General features: G+C 35.3%; 1 protein-coding gene across 5 annotated transcripts; it reads right to left on the bottom strand.

Moving 5' to 3' along the window:
- Positions 1–1,505: 1,505 nt before the first annotated feature.
- Positions 1,506–12,168, bottom strand: LOC131162329 (uncharacterized). Of its 5 annotated transcripts, none has more exons than XM_058118682.1 (4): positions 11,883–12,168; positions 9,673–9,778; positions 8,883–8,933; positions 1,506–1,733 (listed from the first exon to the last, which is right to left on the bottom strand). In XM_058118682.1, exons 1-3 carry the CDS (start codon positions 11,993–11,995, stop codon positions 8,919–8,921), a joined length of 234 nt encoding a protein of 77 aa, XP_057974665.1. In that variant the 5' UTR covers positions 11,996–12,168; the 3' UTR covers positions 1,506–1,733; positions 8,883–8,918. The 5 variants fall into 5 exon arrangements, with proteins under 5 accessions (XP_057974665.1, XP_057974666.1, XP_057974662.1 ...); XM_058118683.1 differs by having other exon boundaries at positions 1,506–1,729; positions 11,883–12,125; XM_058118679.1 differs by lacking the exon at positions 9,673–9,778 and having other exon boundaries at positions 1,506–1,729.
- Between the last annotated feature and the right edge of the window lie 2,196 nt (positions 12,169–14,364).

Genomic DNA, 14,364 nt, shown 5'->3' with positions numbered 1-14,364 from the left:
TATATATATATATGTGTGTGTGTGTGTGTGTGTGTGTGTGTGAGTTCAATTTTACTTGATTTATCAGTAGAAAGTTAGTTGTATAAAGGATATGTTTATGATATATTAAAAACTCATGTTATCACACACTGATAATAATATATTCCTTCGTACTGAGAGGTGTCTCACCCCATGATTATATAACATTTTTCAGATGCCATGAGAAGATTAGCCGAAGTCAGAGTAGCGTAGTGAAAGCATGGGTGGGATAGAAGATTCTATTTAGAATAGATATTTAATTAAATTATGTTTTTGATGTATTTAGACTATTCTTTTAGGGATATGTAAATTATGATGTTGGAAATGATATCGTTATTGTATTGGGATAATTTGGTATTTTGGAAATTATTATGAAGGTCTTCCACTGTATGAAATATTTAGGTCGTTCAGGTGGTATCAAAGAAATTTTAAACAAAATTTTTCAAGTTGTCACATCTACTTAAAAAAAGTTAAGTTGGCGTGCCTCCATGATGCGATACAGTATGTTTGAGTCAGGTTGCAATGTAATTTTATTATCATATGAGGGTATTTTGGGATTTTCATGAGTTATCTAAACATACTGTAGGAAGGTCAAAACCCTAAGACAGTTTTCGTTTGATAGTGAAAATTGTCTGAAAAATTCGTGGACACTGGCACATTACCTAACCATGTAAATTCGTATTTATTTTCCCTCTATTAATTTTATCTTTGTTGTGTGTGCGCGCTATAATCCTAGGGATAAAATGTGTTTTGGTAAGTGCTTAGCTTATCATTTAAAGTGAATGAAGTGACAAGCACATTCGGAATAGTCTCAATTTATTAGAATGTATTTATAGTCTCGATTTCTTAGATTATTCTGTGTGTTCAATTTTCGATTTTAAATGTTTTATAATGTTGTCTCAACTCAATTCTTAAAGGATTATATCATTCAATTTTATTCGAGAATAAATGATTGGTGTTGATTCCAGTGACAGAGTTAGAGACGGGCGTCGCAGCAAAAAGAAATTTAGGAAAGGGCAAAAAGAAGAGTGCTCTACTTCACATATACGCTAAGAACTAGGTGGAAGAGGGGCTAATGGAAAACTTCCATTTTTCTCTGCTTCAATAAGTTTATTATTCAAATGTAGATATTATTATTTGACCAAAGTGTTAAAAGCTTATAAACAATGTTTTATTTTTTAAGGTAGCTGCTCTGTGTAATTGGCACATGTTATTTGTTGTTTTTTTTTTTTTTTTTTTCTAATGTGTTCTTGTGAGTACTTTTTAAGTGCCATCTATTAAAATAAAATAAATTAAGTCTTAGATTGTCCCGATGGTGGTGCGGTCATCTGTATATTTAATACTATATTTAACAACTAAATTTTAAAAATGATTTTGGTAGCGATTTTAATTAGTGGGATAAAAAATAAGATCACATTCTCTAAAACCATTTTCATACGGCCTCCCGATAAACCAAAGAAAGAAAAAAAAATGATGTGCAAACTGAGGAAGAGAAATCAGCTTCATTAAACACTAGAGAAGGAACAAACATATAGCTACATTTTAAAAAAATAATAATAATAAAAGAAGAAATTTATTAACAAGCATGTATATAGCTACACTAGAAACATATTTTTCAGTTTTATTTATATGATAACTGAGCTCACAGAGCAAGTTCCAACTGATGAAGAGCACTGGAGAACTCTACTCTTTGCTTCCAGAACAGCAGAGACTAGCTGAGCAGTAATTCCATCACAAACACATCGAACAGAAAAACTAAGTTAAACAAAAAAACTAACAAAGGAAAGCAATTGCTTATCTGAGAAGAATTGTTAAATTGTTGCATGCAAATGACTCGTTAAATTGTTTCCCTATCAAACAATTCAACCTTTCATGAATTTGTTACTGCCAAGGCAGAATACAGATATGCTTGGCACAACTATGCTCGACTAAAATCGTCCATTCTAAAACTATTCTTTCAGAAAGCTTCAGTAACATTTCGGGGATTTAGAAAACATTAGGAAAAGAAATGAAAATATGATGAAATTCACTTTTTTACCAAAAAAAAGTACAGAAGTAAAATAAATTATATAGCAAATCAATAAACATACAGTATTAACATTTGGTTTTTTATAAATTTTTAATCATAGTTAAACAAACTTTGATTCTTAATATTATTTGATAAGAAAAAAATACATATAATAAAAAAACAAATTTCCTACTTATTTTCCTTTCTTTTTTCTATATTATTCAAGCAAAATCTTTGATCCCAATGTAGCCTTAGGGAGCCCTAAATCAAACTAAAAGAAAATATCACATGTAGATTTCCATGCTTTACTGGAAAAGCTTTGCAGAAGAGGCAAAACAATGAGATTTCCCAGAATACATTTTCAGCTACAATTAGAAAATTATGCTCACTGAGGAACTACAATATTTTGGTTGTACGCATTTCAAGCCTCTTCAGCATTTTCCTTGAAATGTTCGACAACTTAGCTTGTATCAATAGCAGCATTCCATTTAGTACCTAGTAACCAAAAACACTAAAACCTAGCGAACCATGCATTGGTATGAACGTTCCAAAACGTGGTACATTTTTGTTCAGGAACACAAAATCTAACGATCCAAAGTTTTAATTCAATGTCTTTCACATAACATAAATAAAGTGGGGAATCATCACATATTAAGTCTATTTCTATAATTATTAATCAATTCCACAATAGAAGCTCTTTTGTATTTACAAACACCTCAACATCCTCTCCAAAATATACATTTGACATTACACTTTTTTCACTCACATACCTAGTTAAGTATACCCCTAAAGTTCCATATTTTAGAGCGCAATCCCATCCCCATTCCATGTACCAGGAAGTTCTATGTTCTAGATAACATTGCTCAATACAAATAGCTGATGATTCTTGCTCAGCACTTATAATGCTGAGGTAATGCTTAAGGGTCAAACATGCATGTTGTAGTCCTCAAGACTGAAGCCAGGTCTACAATATTTCATCCTGTAACTTCCAAACAGAAAGCAATATTTAATATGCCTCTCCCTCTCACTTCCACACCGACCCCGCTGGCTCTCTCCATCTTCCCCAACTCCCACCAGGAAAAAGAAAAAACATCAGCAATGTCAATAGCTACACAAATCGTGAAGCGCTTCGTCCGGTCAGGTTTTCATTTCAAAAGAGCTCAATATATCTCTATTCCAAAGAATGAGCATCCAACAACAGTCCCTGACTTCTGTCCTATCAGCCTTTGTAATGTCTTTATAAAGTTATTCCCAAAATAATTGTCAGGCCAGGTTATTTCTGATAATATTTTAATTGCACAAAACACCATCAGAAAAGAGAAGGTGGTCAGGTTATCTCGTTTGGCTATAGATGGACATGAGCAAAGCGTTGGAAATTTCCCCATTGGGTGTTGGAGAGAGTCTGTAAGCCAGAGCCATGGAGGACTTGCAATGTGTCATAAGTGTCTTATCAAGTGCTATTCAATGGTTCACCAATACACAGTTTTAGCCTCAGAGCGGTCTTCAACAACGAGAGTCTATATCGCCTATTTACTCAAACTTTAGGCCAACACCCTTCCACTCTAATTGGAACGAACTAATGAGTTGTAATTTCCAAGGTATATCCATTGACCACCATATTACCCCTGCCAATCATCTTACATTTGCTGATGTGAAAAAAGGGCGTTCCCTGGCCACAAGGCTCCCCGCTTTGCGAGGGTAGGGGGAGGATTGTCACAGTGTATGCAGCCTTACTCCTGCTTTTATGCAGAAAGGCTGTTTACTCCTGCTTTTATGCAGAAAGGCTGTTTCCTTATACTTGAACCCATGACCAGCCGGTCACAAAGGAGAGAAGCAACCTTACTGTTGATCCAAGTCGTCCAATGGCGAGTTGCTATTCTGAGTGGGAAAACAGTTATGGTCCAAGAGGAGGAGTAGCGGCTTTTTCCAATTAAATTTTGATAGCTGTGCCACAGCCCTATTCTTTAGCTCAATCACCCGTATTTGGTCTCAGCACTTATTTCAGCATCAATTTAAAATTAAAAAGGTGGAAAACAGCCAAAAAATTACCTTGATCTACGTATGATGTGGCATTCAAATAAGCGGCAGAATTTGGAGAGGGTGCTTTCTTGTATTAATCATCACCTGCAAGGTTGGAAGTCACATTCTCTCTCTTTTGACAGGACAGAAGTTCTGACTATCTGCACTTTAATCATTACCGGTTTATTTTATGTCCTCTTTTAAGGTTCCAGCATCTTTTTGCAAGTGTGTTCACCAAGTTCGTGTGAGGTTTTGGTGGGCATCTATGATTAGAAATGGAAATTACAGTAGCATAATTTTTCTGTGCTCATCTCACCTGAATAATCAGGCCGCGCGAGATATGCAGCTTTTCAGCTAAGTACTACTCACTAAGCAAGTGTAGTGGCTGGACACAGACGAAGCCTCACTAGCTTCTCAAGTGCTCAAACTGAAATATTGTCGAGTTAATGATATGCTTAATGCTTTATCCTGTCCTCCATCTGGAAGTACCTCTAGGGGTTGGAAGAGCATTAGTGATGGTTTGAATCTTATCAGAACATCTAATGATAATTCTAATAGTACTGATACATTTTGTTCCCAGGTTTTGGGTTTCAACTTAAGCCACCTGCACTGCCAACATATGAACTTCTGCTTTCCTACATTAGATACTTCCACTGGTACTGGCACTTGGATGCTGCACTTGTTCTCCTTTTCTGGCAGAAGTTGCAGATAGGTGGCTTCAGGCTGAAATTCCCACACCTTCACAACGTCACAATCTCATCCAGACGCCTAGTATGGATGGCACTTTTACACTACAGAACGGTACAAATATTATTATCCTACTAATTTACAGCCATATTCATCATCTTACTCTATCCCTATGCTAGACCCATCTTTGGCAGCAACCACTGCTGCAGAACACTTGTTTTAGCATTGTGAACATGCAAGGGTCATCTGGTTTAAATCTACTTTGTCACTCAGAACTGTAATTCAGATTATGCCTCTTCATATGGAATCCACAAATCAGAGTAAGGTTTACTTTTGGGTTGTCACTATTCACTGGCATATCTGGAAGCACCATAATGCCCGCTGTTTTCGGCATGCCTGCCTAATCCCATGGTTGTTTTAGCCCCAACTGACACGACTATGGTCATGTCAGCATCTTTGGCTACTAGACCTAATCAGCTGCTTCTGTCTCACCAAAAGAGTTCCCTCCATCAGCAGTCTCAAATACATATCGACTCACATACTCTATTAATCCACATTGCTTTTAGAACTTAGAAAGGGTTGTTTCCAGTGGTGGCAATTGCTCAAACTACTACTGGCATCAAGGTTCTTTCACATATTCGTACACTACATACTATAATTTTACATGCTTATGCCCATCGATGTCGAATAGATTTTACCACTACACATATCTCCTTGCCAAATGCTAAGTTTTGTAAGTTATTAAATAATAAGAAGCTTTATCTCCTGATGTGTCTGCCTGCAAGGGAACAACAACATATATGTGGACTATTTACTGTCAGTACTATTCAAGCAGGACCACACTTTCCAACCCATGCATCTCAACACTGAGCAAATCTGGCTGCAAACCAGGAGCATCATCTTTGGCATCCTACTAGACCACCTTGATTGTATTTGTTATATCCAACTGTTTGTTTCTGCATGTTGTTTTTTGGTTTCTTTATTATTTATGTCTACTAACTCTTTGCATTAATAAATTTGTTGCTTTCATAGTACATTCAAATTCAAATAATATTTCCGAAAGAAAAGGACTAAAGCAAGAAAATAAAAGAGCTTTATCTCCATCATATGATTACTAAAGTTACTATTATGATTGATTCTCCTAGCTGAGGCATATTTTAAATTAACAAGGGGAACAATTATTCCCATAACTGTCTTTCCTCTTCCACTTGTATAGTCCACTCTTTCTCTTCTTATTGCACCATAGATGCTGGAGGTGGCATATTCTACTAAGAATTCATAGTCAACTCAAATTAGTCATTGTTATGTATGTAAAATTGTCTGTATCACAATTTAGATCATAAGATATTGCAAATGCTGATCCTGCCCAAGAATTTGGATAGAGTTATCTCCTTTTAGTCTTGTTAGCTATTTCCTGACACAGCATTAAGGTAGAACAAGTGGAGGAAACCGCCATAGTATTGAAAACTTAAAAGGAGGGGAGACGAAATGAAAAGAAAGGGCATAAAATTTATAAGTAAATCTTCAATGATGAATCAGTAATAATCCACTGCATAGACTCGCTATGTCATGTAAGATTTGGTGCATCAAAAACCCCAAAACACACCAATTATATTCATTTTTACTCCATATGATAAGTTGAGTCATTTGACAATAAACATTCAAACCTCCCCACTACCCATTTACCTTTTACAAAGTAAATATTTGAGGTTATAAAGTGTGCTATAATATTTTCTTTTATTTTATGCAAAATAGAAGAGTGCAAGATGCATCCTAAACATCAATTTCAACCAATGAACTTTTATACAAGGTACCATATGAATAGCAATTCCTTCATTATATGGGGATTTCAATTGATCTGTGAAACATGTTAGTCTTTTTCTTTGGCTAGGGTTTTTTCGCCTGAATTATATTATCATTTTTCTTCTTCAGTTTCACTTTTTTGAATGATTTTCTTGTTCATTATTAGAGTAAATTACACTGATATTGGGACCTATCTTTTATTTTTCCTACTATAGTGATTAACCATTAAAATTTTTTGCAATTTTAGGCATTGCTGTCATGTAAGTAACAGAGATCTAACAAAAATCTGATGTGGATGACAAATTAACAAGAAGTTATTATATCCTGTTTTCATTTCAGCAACTAATTTTTTGCCCAGTATTCGTATTATGGCCCCTTTGGAACTCGGAAAACAATTGGGTTTTATGTTAGGTTGTCAAAATAGTGAGAAAGAAAATAAAAATATACTATATCAATGAACAAAAATTTGATTTACACATCATGAACATTTGATTTTTTCTTAATTTTCAATCATATTTGAAAAAAAATTATTTTTTTTAATAATATTTCATTATAGAGAAAAAATAAAGTAGAAAATGAGCTTACTTCTAGAAAATGAGCTTTCTTCTTATTCTCTTTTCATTTCCTTTCCCCAAACAAAATCCTAACTCCATATGGACCCTAAGCAATTGAATTTTCTCCAATGATTTGCCATGACAACCTAAGATGAGAAAAGCAAAAGTTCAGTCCTTAAATAGGAACGAAGTAAAAGTTTAGATCTCCATTACTGTAATTGCTTCGTGCAACGCATCATAATATTGTTAGTTCTCAATTACTTGTATGATGGCAGACTCAGTATTGCAGATTTTCAAAATTTATTCCCCCCAATAGGAAAAATAAATGATAGTCCCCACAATATGAATGGGGTTAAAGTTTAATCCCTAATGGTTTAATTTACCCATATTATTATTAACTGGATTCCCATTTTGGTCTCCTTTTTTTCCTTTAACAACCATATTCCTATAGTAAAAAATAAATATCCATAATACTACTTGTGCAATGGGAAAGAAGGTAATTGAATTCTCTTAACTTCCAATAGACATTACACTTCCATAACCACCCACTATCAATTTTAAATTTTCATTTACCAACTTATATAACCTTCCTCCTCAAAGTTTCTATAACGATTTCTCTATAACACCCGATGGACATGCACGAATGTATCAAGAGCAAAGTTGGTCCCAGCCATTTGCCCATGGCCACTTATCTTGCGGCTATTCACATTGCATCCATCATGTAAATAGTAGTGCAGCATTTGTGTTTTGAGTGGGGTGGCCAATATTACCTAGAACGTGGAACATTTTGGTTTGCAGAACGAGAACGGGATCGCAGTATGGCACATTCCCTAAAATGTGGAACGTTGGTATCATACATAAATAGATATATTGGTGAAGAAAGTGTAATGACATTTGTATATTGGAAAGGATGTTGAGTGTTTCTAAATGTAGAAGCGATTTTCTGTTGAGAAATAGATTAAAAAAGATGGAAGAATTAAAATGTGATGATTCCCACTCCTGACTAATAAAGAGTTATGTTATGTGAAAAATATTGAGTTAAAACTTTGAATCATTAAATTTAGCATTTTGGACCGAAAATGTTCGACATTTTGGAATATTCATGCCAATACGTGGTTCACTAGGGTGTTATCGTATGCTGGTAACTATGGAGCCTTTTTGGCAAATAAGTGAAGTATGGCTCTTCAGAGTTCGGACATACAAATATATTCCTGTGACAAGTGAGAATAGCCTAGAAAAGCTCTTTAGGGAGGGTGAGTGTCATCAAATTTTCATAAATCACTAACACTTAATTCATGTTTAGCCTACTCTCCTACCTTGCAAGACACTGTTGCCTATGAATGTGAAATGAAATGAGTCACATCATACATCCAATGCTTGTGAATGTGTTCATGTTATGATACAAACAGTTAACTTGTGGGTGATTAGTTAAAGCTTGCATGCCACGACTAGTGCTGCACGAGTGCAAGGTGATTGCTAAGTGAAGTGTTCAACCTGTGACACAATGGCTAATTGTTGTTGTTGTTGTTGTTGTTGCTTGCTTCACCAGAAATAGGATAACAAGATGTTCTCCTACTCCTGTTGTTTTTCCTTTTTATCAATTTTTAATAGTCAGTTTAAATGGCAAACACAAGCAACCAAGCAAATCATGTATAAATCCAAATCATTAAATTCTTTGACACATCAAGTTAGAAAAGTCTTTTATCTGCCAAAACAAGAATGGCAAAGCAATAGTGCATAAAATAGATCTAAAGATCAAGTGAAATATAAAGTGTAGGGATCTATGGACTCACAATATAAACTTGTAGTTGAAGATGAAAAGTTAAAAGTCATCCCATCTGCCACTGTATCCACAAAATTATGTACACAAAAGGTCAAAATCAGCATCACTTCTCAGTAATCTTCAACTTGTGCAACACTTTCAACAATCCATATAAAGATTTAAATTTAAAGTATCATCACAGGAAAATGTAGAGGAATAGGAGAATAGGAAAATTCTTGAAGAAGTAATAGACAACACATCAATTGAAGGTTGATTTGTTAAAGCAGTCATATGAATGGGCTATTGTTTCTGAAATTTAGAGTTTCAAATATTGCAAAGTTACTAGTTGAATATGGATTTTGTCTTGCCACAACAGATGCTTCACTGAGTTGGGAGGTTTGTACTTAGTAGAAGGCTTGTAGCAGCTTTCTAGTTAAGAAGTTTATACAAAAGAATATTTTGTTTTGTCATCATGATCTGCAAAATTTTACTCAAAGGCTGTTGTGTAGGTCTTTGATAAATCTGCTCTTTTCTGTTTTTAGTGTTTATTTCGATTGAAGTGAGTTTTTGTAAGTTGTTGGGAGGGTGTGTTGTTTTATTTTCTGTACCCCTCTTCAGTATGTCATTTTTTCAATGAAATACTAGTTATTTATCGAGAAAAAGAGGCCAATGATGGAATAAATATGTCACATCATAGACGCTCAGCCATATGGATTGAAGCCCATAAAAATATATATATTGAAATTACTTTATAGCTTAATAACATCCGCACCATATACTACAAGCAGACAAGCAACATTCAGCAATTCCACCAGCAGTACCTTAAGAACTGGCTCGCCTTTATTAGAGTGTGCAGATTGCTTGGCAGTTGCTGCTATCTGTGCACGTGCAGCTCTTCCAGCAGCAGACTGTTCAAATTGCTCTTTTCTACATTTATGATCATAATAAAAATGTTCAGTCATTTAAAACTATGTCAGATCACCCTAACGGTGAACAGATGCTGCTTATGAATGCAGGCCTAAATTATGGTAAATACAAAGGGTAGCCACGTAAACAACTAGCATGTGCAATGAGATGCACCAGCATTGGTACACGCATGGTGTTCACATTCACCGTAAATCACTTTAGCATGTGACAGGATCTTACATTTAATATTGAAGATCACGGCAAAAAGAACACCCAGTTGCATCAATAGGCATTCTTGAATCTATTTATTCAGAAATCTGTTCACGCCAAAATATTTGTTAGAATTTTGAACCATTGCTTTTGGGATCATTTGGATTGAGGAATCTTTTTTCAAAACAAAATGAAGGCCTATCCAAATTAAATGTTCAATCATGATGATTTTTGGCATATGCCTTCTCCTAAGAACGCATAATGTACATAGTGCTGCAAATGATCCGAGCCAAGCCAAGCTTTGCCATGCTGAAGCTTGTTCATCAAATTTTTTGACCGAGCTCAGATGAGAATACTTGCTCAAACTGGTTTATTATGCAAATAAATGAGCTCATCAGCCCTTACCGAGTTGAGCTACCAAGATGTTTACTAACGATTTGGTTATTTTGGAATCTCTCATTTTGATAAAAAAAAAAAGGTTTTGTTAAACCAAAAGGGGAAAAGGGGCTTTTACGAATGCTGCCTTAAAGAGTTTTTTTGCCCCACTAAGTTAGCCTATTGGCCTTGAACATTAGCACTATCACTAAATTCAAGTTATGAAATTTGAGCTAAATAATCCTATGCACAACAGTCCCTACATTTAAGCCCACTACAATTTATCAAGCCTAATTCGACCTTATTAAACTAGCCCATAAATGATCCTAACTGAAGCCTATTAAATGAGCCCAAATCAAACCTCTAATCAAGCCACTCATGAGCCGAGGCCATTCATGTTTAGGTTTGACTTGTTTATTAAATGAGCCGCAAAATTGGCCTCAGGAATCACTCGTTTCAATAATGAATGAGCATGAACGAGCTCTTACTGATCTGATCTTCCATGTCACTCATGAAAGACTTAATTAGTTTGCAACCCTAATTGTGTAGCATTGTGTGCCAAATTAAAATGCCATAAATTTTTAATTTAGCTACTTTCCTTTGTGAGTGGGTGGATGAGGGGTTCATAAAGCATGCCAACTATTCATTTACACGGCTTACAAACCCTCTTTCAATTCTAAGGATTCAAAAGAGACATTCAAAGTCCATCAATTACTTTATGTTGTGGGTCTCTAGATTAACTCTTTACATAGAACTACTTCTTAGTAAAAAGAAAGACATTAATTCATAAATCCATAAGGGCAGGATCATTGAGCTTTAGACCTTAACATGAGAGTCCACAACCACTATAACAAGTTTGCACTTCCAGCTAACATAGTAGATACTTGTAAAATTTTTCACTCATCTATTCAAGTTGAAGATTCCCAACACCCTCCCCCACCCCCCTCCCCAAAAAAAGGGGAGGGGGGGTGGTGGAAGGCTTCATAACATCAATTAATAGAAAATGGTAGATAAAATCATTTCATAAAACCCTAAAAATGTTTCAATGTGAAGTGAATGATAGATAAATCATTTCATAAATCTGGAAACGAATGTGAAACAACAAAGCAATGCAAAATGTACTCGTTAAAAAACCCCAAGCATTTCCATTTCCAGGCGAGTCCAAACTACAAAACAGAGTCGGCAGGGCGGATCCTAAATTTTCCATATTCCAAACTAGCACAACCATCAGCCGCACGCCTCTAATAATAAATTATTGTCATGATTCAGTAAACCATAAAGATTATATCGAAGTAACGATAAACATTAAGATTGGGCAATTCATGACTCATCAAACTACAGCAAGGGATTGAGCACGAACATAAAAAATATATATATATATCAATAAATTTTACCTCTAGCACCAACTTATTGCCATATTTTTGTAAACCTTAACGATCGATTAAAGTAACAACAAGCATTGAGACTGAGCAAAATTATGGTCAATCAAACTACAGAAAGGAATTGCGCATCACCTTACAAGAAGATTGAGAGAATTTACCTCCTTTGAGCGGCTTCGGCAGCTTTAGCTCGAGCTTCTGAAGAGGCCAACCTGTCTTCCTCGAGCGCCTGCTGCTTGCTTCCTCCACCGAAGCAATCACAACAAAACCCCATCTCTCCGTTTCTGCCCCTCCTCCCTTCCCGAATCTGTTCTGGTTTTCTTTGACTTTCATGCACTCAAGTTTTTATAAATATCGGTTGGGAGCACAGATGTGCAGCCATTGTGATACAATTGTACCGCGCCACGTCGTATAAATAGCCTCCGGGTTGTTTCTACAGAGTTTTTTTTTTCCTTTTTTTAGTTTTATTTTATATAAAAATATTTAATAAACGAGTGCCAACTTTATTTTTCACTTTCATGCTTCCTAAAAAACATTAGAAAACAAAAGACACTGAATGGTCCAATGCCTTTAATCCAAGAGAGCTTATCGTTGATTGACACGTGGCAACAAAAAAATATTGGATTGTTCAGCATTTTAAACAAAATATGCTGGACCATCCCGCATCTTTTAGCCTTAAAGAGCCACCCGTTGTTTGACTCGTGATAGTCAAAAAATGATGGACTACTCAGCGTCTTTTGAATTAAAAACTCTTAATAGGGTAACATTTTTTGCACGGCCCATACAACATGAAGCTTTAAATTTTTTTTATTAAAATTATTTGGATCTATAGGATTTCCATTTCAATTTATTTCATTTAATTCAACAATTGATCAAAATAAATTTTTAATAAAAATTTTTATCACTTAGTTTTTAACTTTTCGAGAATATTTTAATCGATGAACTAGTAGTTGTTGTTCTTATTTCTTTAATACCTTTAGTGGTTCTTATACCCGTTATGTTCCTTGGATTATTTACAAGCGGTATTCAAACTCTTATTTTTACAATTTTTGTCGTGGCTTATGCAAATCTATGGAGGGTCATCATTGACTTTTTTTTTTTTTTTTTAAGTAGTCTTTTATTTAGTTTAGCTCAACGCAATGTATGCATAATTCAAGATAATCTAGTTAGGTAACATAAATATACAAATACAAAGAGATCATACGATTTAGAATAATAGCAACAAAGATAAAAAGAAAATAGATCTACAAATTTTGACAAAGTATACATTCACAGTACATCAAATTACTGTAAAAATTTCGACAGAATCTCTTCTTAAAATCAAGTATATTCATTCATGCTTGCACTTGTTAAAAAAAAAAACAATTTTCATCGGCAATCAATAATAGTATTTTTACAACTTTCATGCACAACTGTTTACCACACAACATCGAAAAACTGTAAAATTTTCGGTAGAGTCTCCTTTTAAAATCGAGTATATCCATTAATGGTTGCACCTGTTCAACGAAAATAATTTTCTTCGATAATCGATACTAGTATTTTCACAACTTTCATACATAATTGTTGATGTTCACACTACATCGAATTACTATAAAAATTTTGATAATCAATAATAGTATTTTCACAACTTTCATACACAACTGTAGACATTGAGACTATGCAAACAGTAGTTTCCAATTACACATACACATTAGGGAACAACCAATAAACATCCCAAATTATAAAGAAATAATGCAGTGAGTCTATACACATGAAAACATAAGAATCAGACTAATGTACAACACAATATAGGTCGTAAAGTACATATACAACGAATAACTACTCAAGTGTCACACGCAAGTGGTCTCCGATGTCGGGGTGACTGCCGTCTACATTCGCCCTCAACTTACTAGTCAACTCCATCCGGTCTTCTGCCCTGTCATTGTCCTGTAGGTCTATCATCTCTGCCCTGAGCTACTGCATCATCATCTACATGAAGCGAATGGAGATATAACTCATATAATGATGTTGGACGAGAACGAGGTGGCATAACTGGTGGATCTACATCCTCAACATCTAGACCGTCGTCCAATAGGAATGATGTAGATGGGGTGGTAGGAGATTCGGACGAGGTACTCAAACCTAACGGCCTGAAGGATGAAGGAGCATCTCCAGCATACAGTCTGTTGCTGGACGGCTTTGTAATATCACCTCCCGTCAAACATGCATAGCGTGCTGACGGGCCAAACACGTACTCAGTCTGTGCAACAGGCGGCTCACTAGAGCAGCTCCATGAACCACTATCCGCACGCGGAGCATGTCCTCCTTGTACCGGAGTTCCTCAACCTCCTCGTGTAAGTGGGTCAAGTCGAGGTACATATCTCTGTCATCCATCCTCGTGGACAATCCTCAATCCAAACCTCACCAATTCCTATATTGCAAGATCTGGAGAGATCAGATCTACCTCTTGCAGTATGTCACCCTGCAGTATAGAACAACATTTAGTTAATACATTTACATCATAAAATCCATATAACAAAAGTACAATGTGTGAGTTAATTTGTACTTATGAGGCTCATATATACAACAGTGGTCCTTTACACGAAGCGTCGTGTGATGGACCTATACCACCTGAAGTATAGGTCATCCGGATGCAAAGGACTG

The sequence above is a fragment of the Malania oleifera genome, chromosome 8, assembly GCF_029873635.1.
Source record: "Malania oleifera isolate guangnan ecotype guangnan chromosome 8, ASM2987363v1, whole genome shotgun sequence".
Lineage (NCBI taxonomy): Eukaryota > Viridiplantae > Streptophyta > Magnoliopsida > Santalales > Ximeniaceae > Malania > Malania oleifera.
Note: the sequence above shows the minus strand (reverse complement) of the source record. Positions and strands in the feature narration are given on the sequence as shown.

What these genes read in the sequence shown, in the direction of transcription:
- LOC131162329 (XM_058118679.1), bottom strand. Translation starts at nt 12,054, where the DNA reads ATGAAAGTCAAAGAAAACCAGAACAGATTCGGGAAGGGAGGAGGGGCA. An exon ending in GCCGAAGCCGCTCAAAGGAG is followed by an intron (nt 8,934 to 11,882) that starts GTAAATTCTCTC and finishes TTGTGGATACAG; the next exon opens with TGGCAGATGGGATGACTTTT. An exon ending in TTCAACTACAAGTTTATATT is followed by an intron (nt 1,730 to 8,882) that starts GTGAGTCCATAG and finishes CTGCTCAGCTAG; the next exon opens with TCTCTGCTGTTCTGGAAGCA.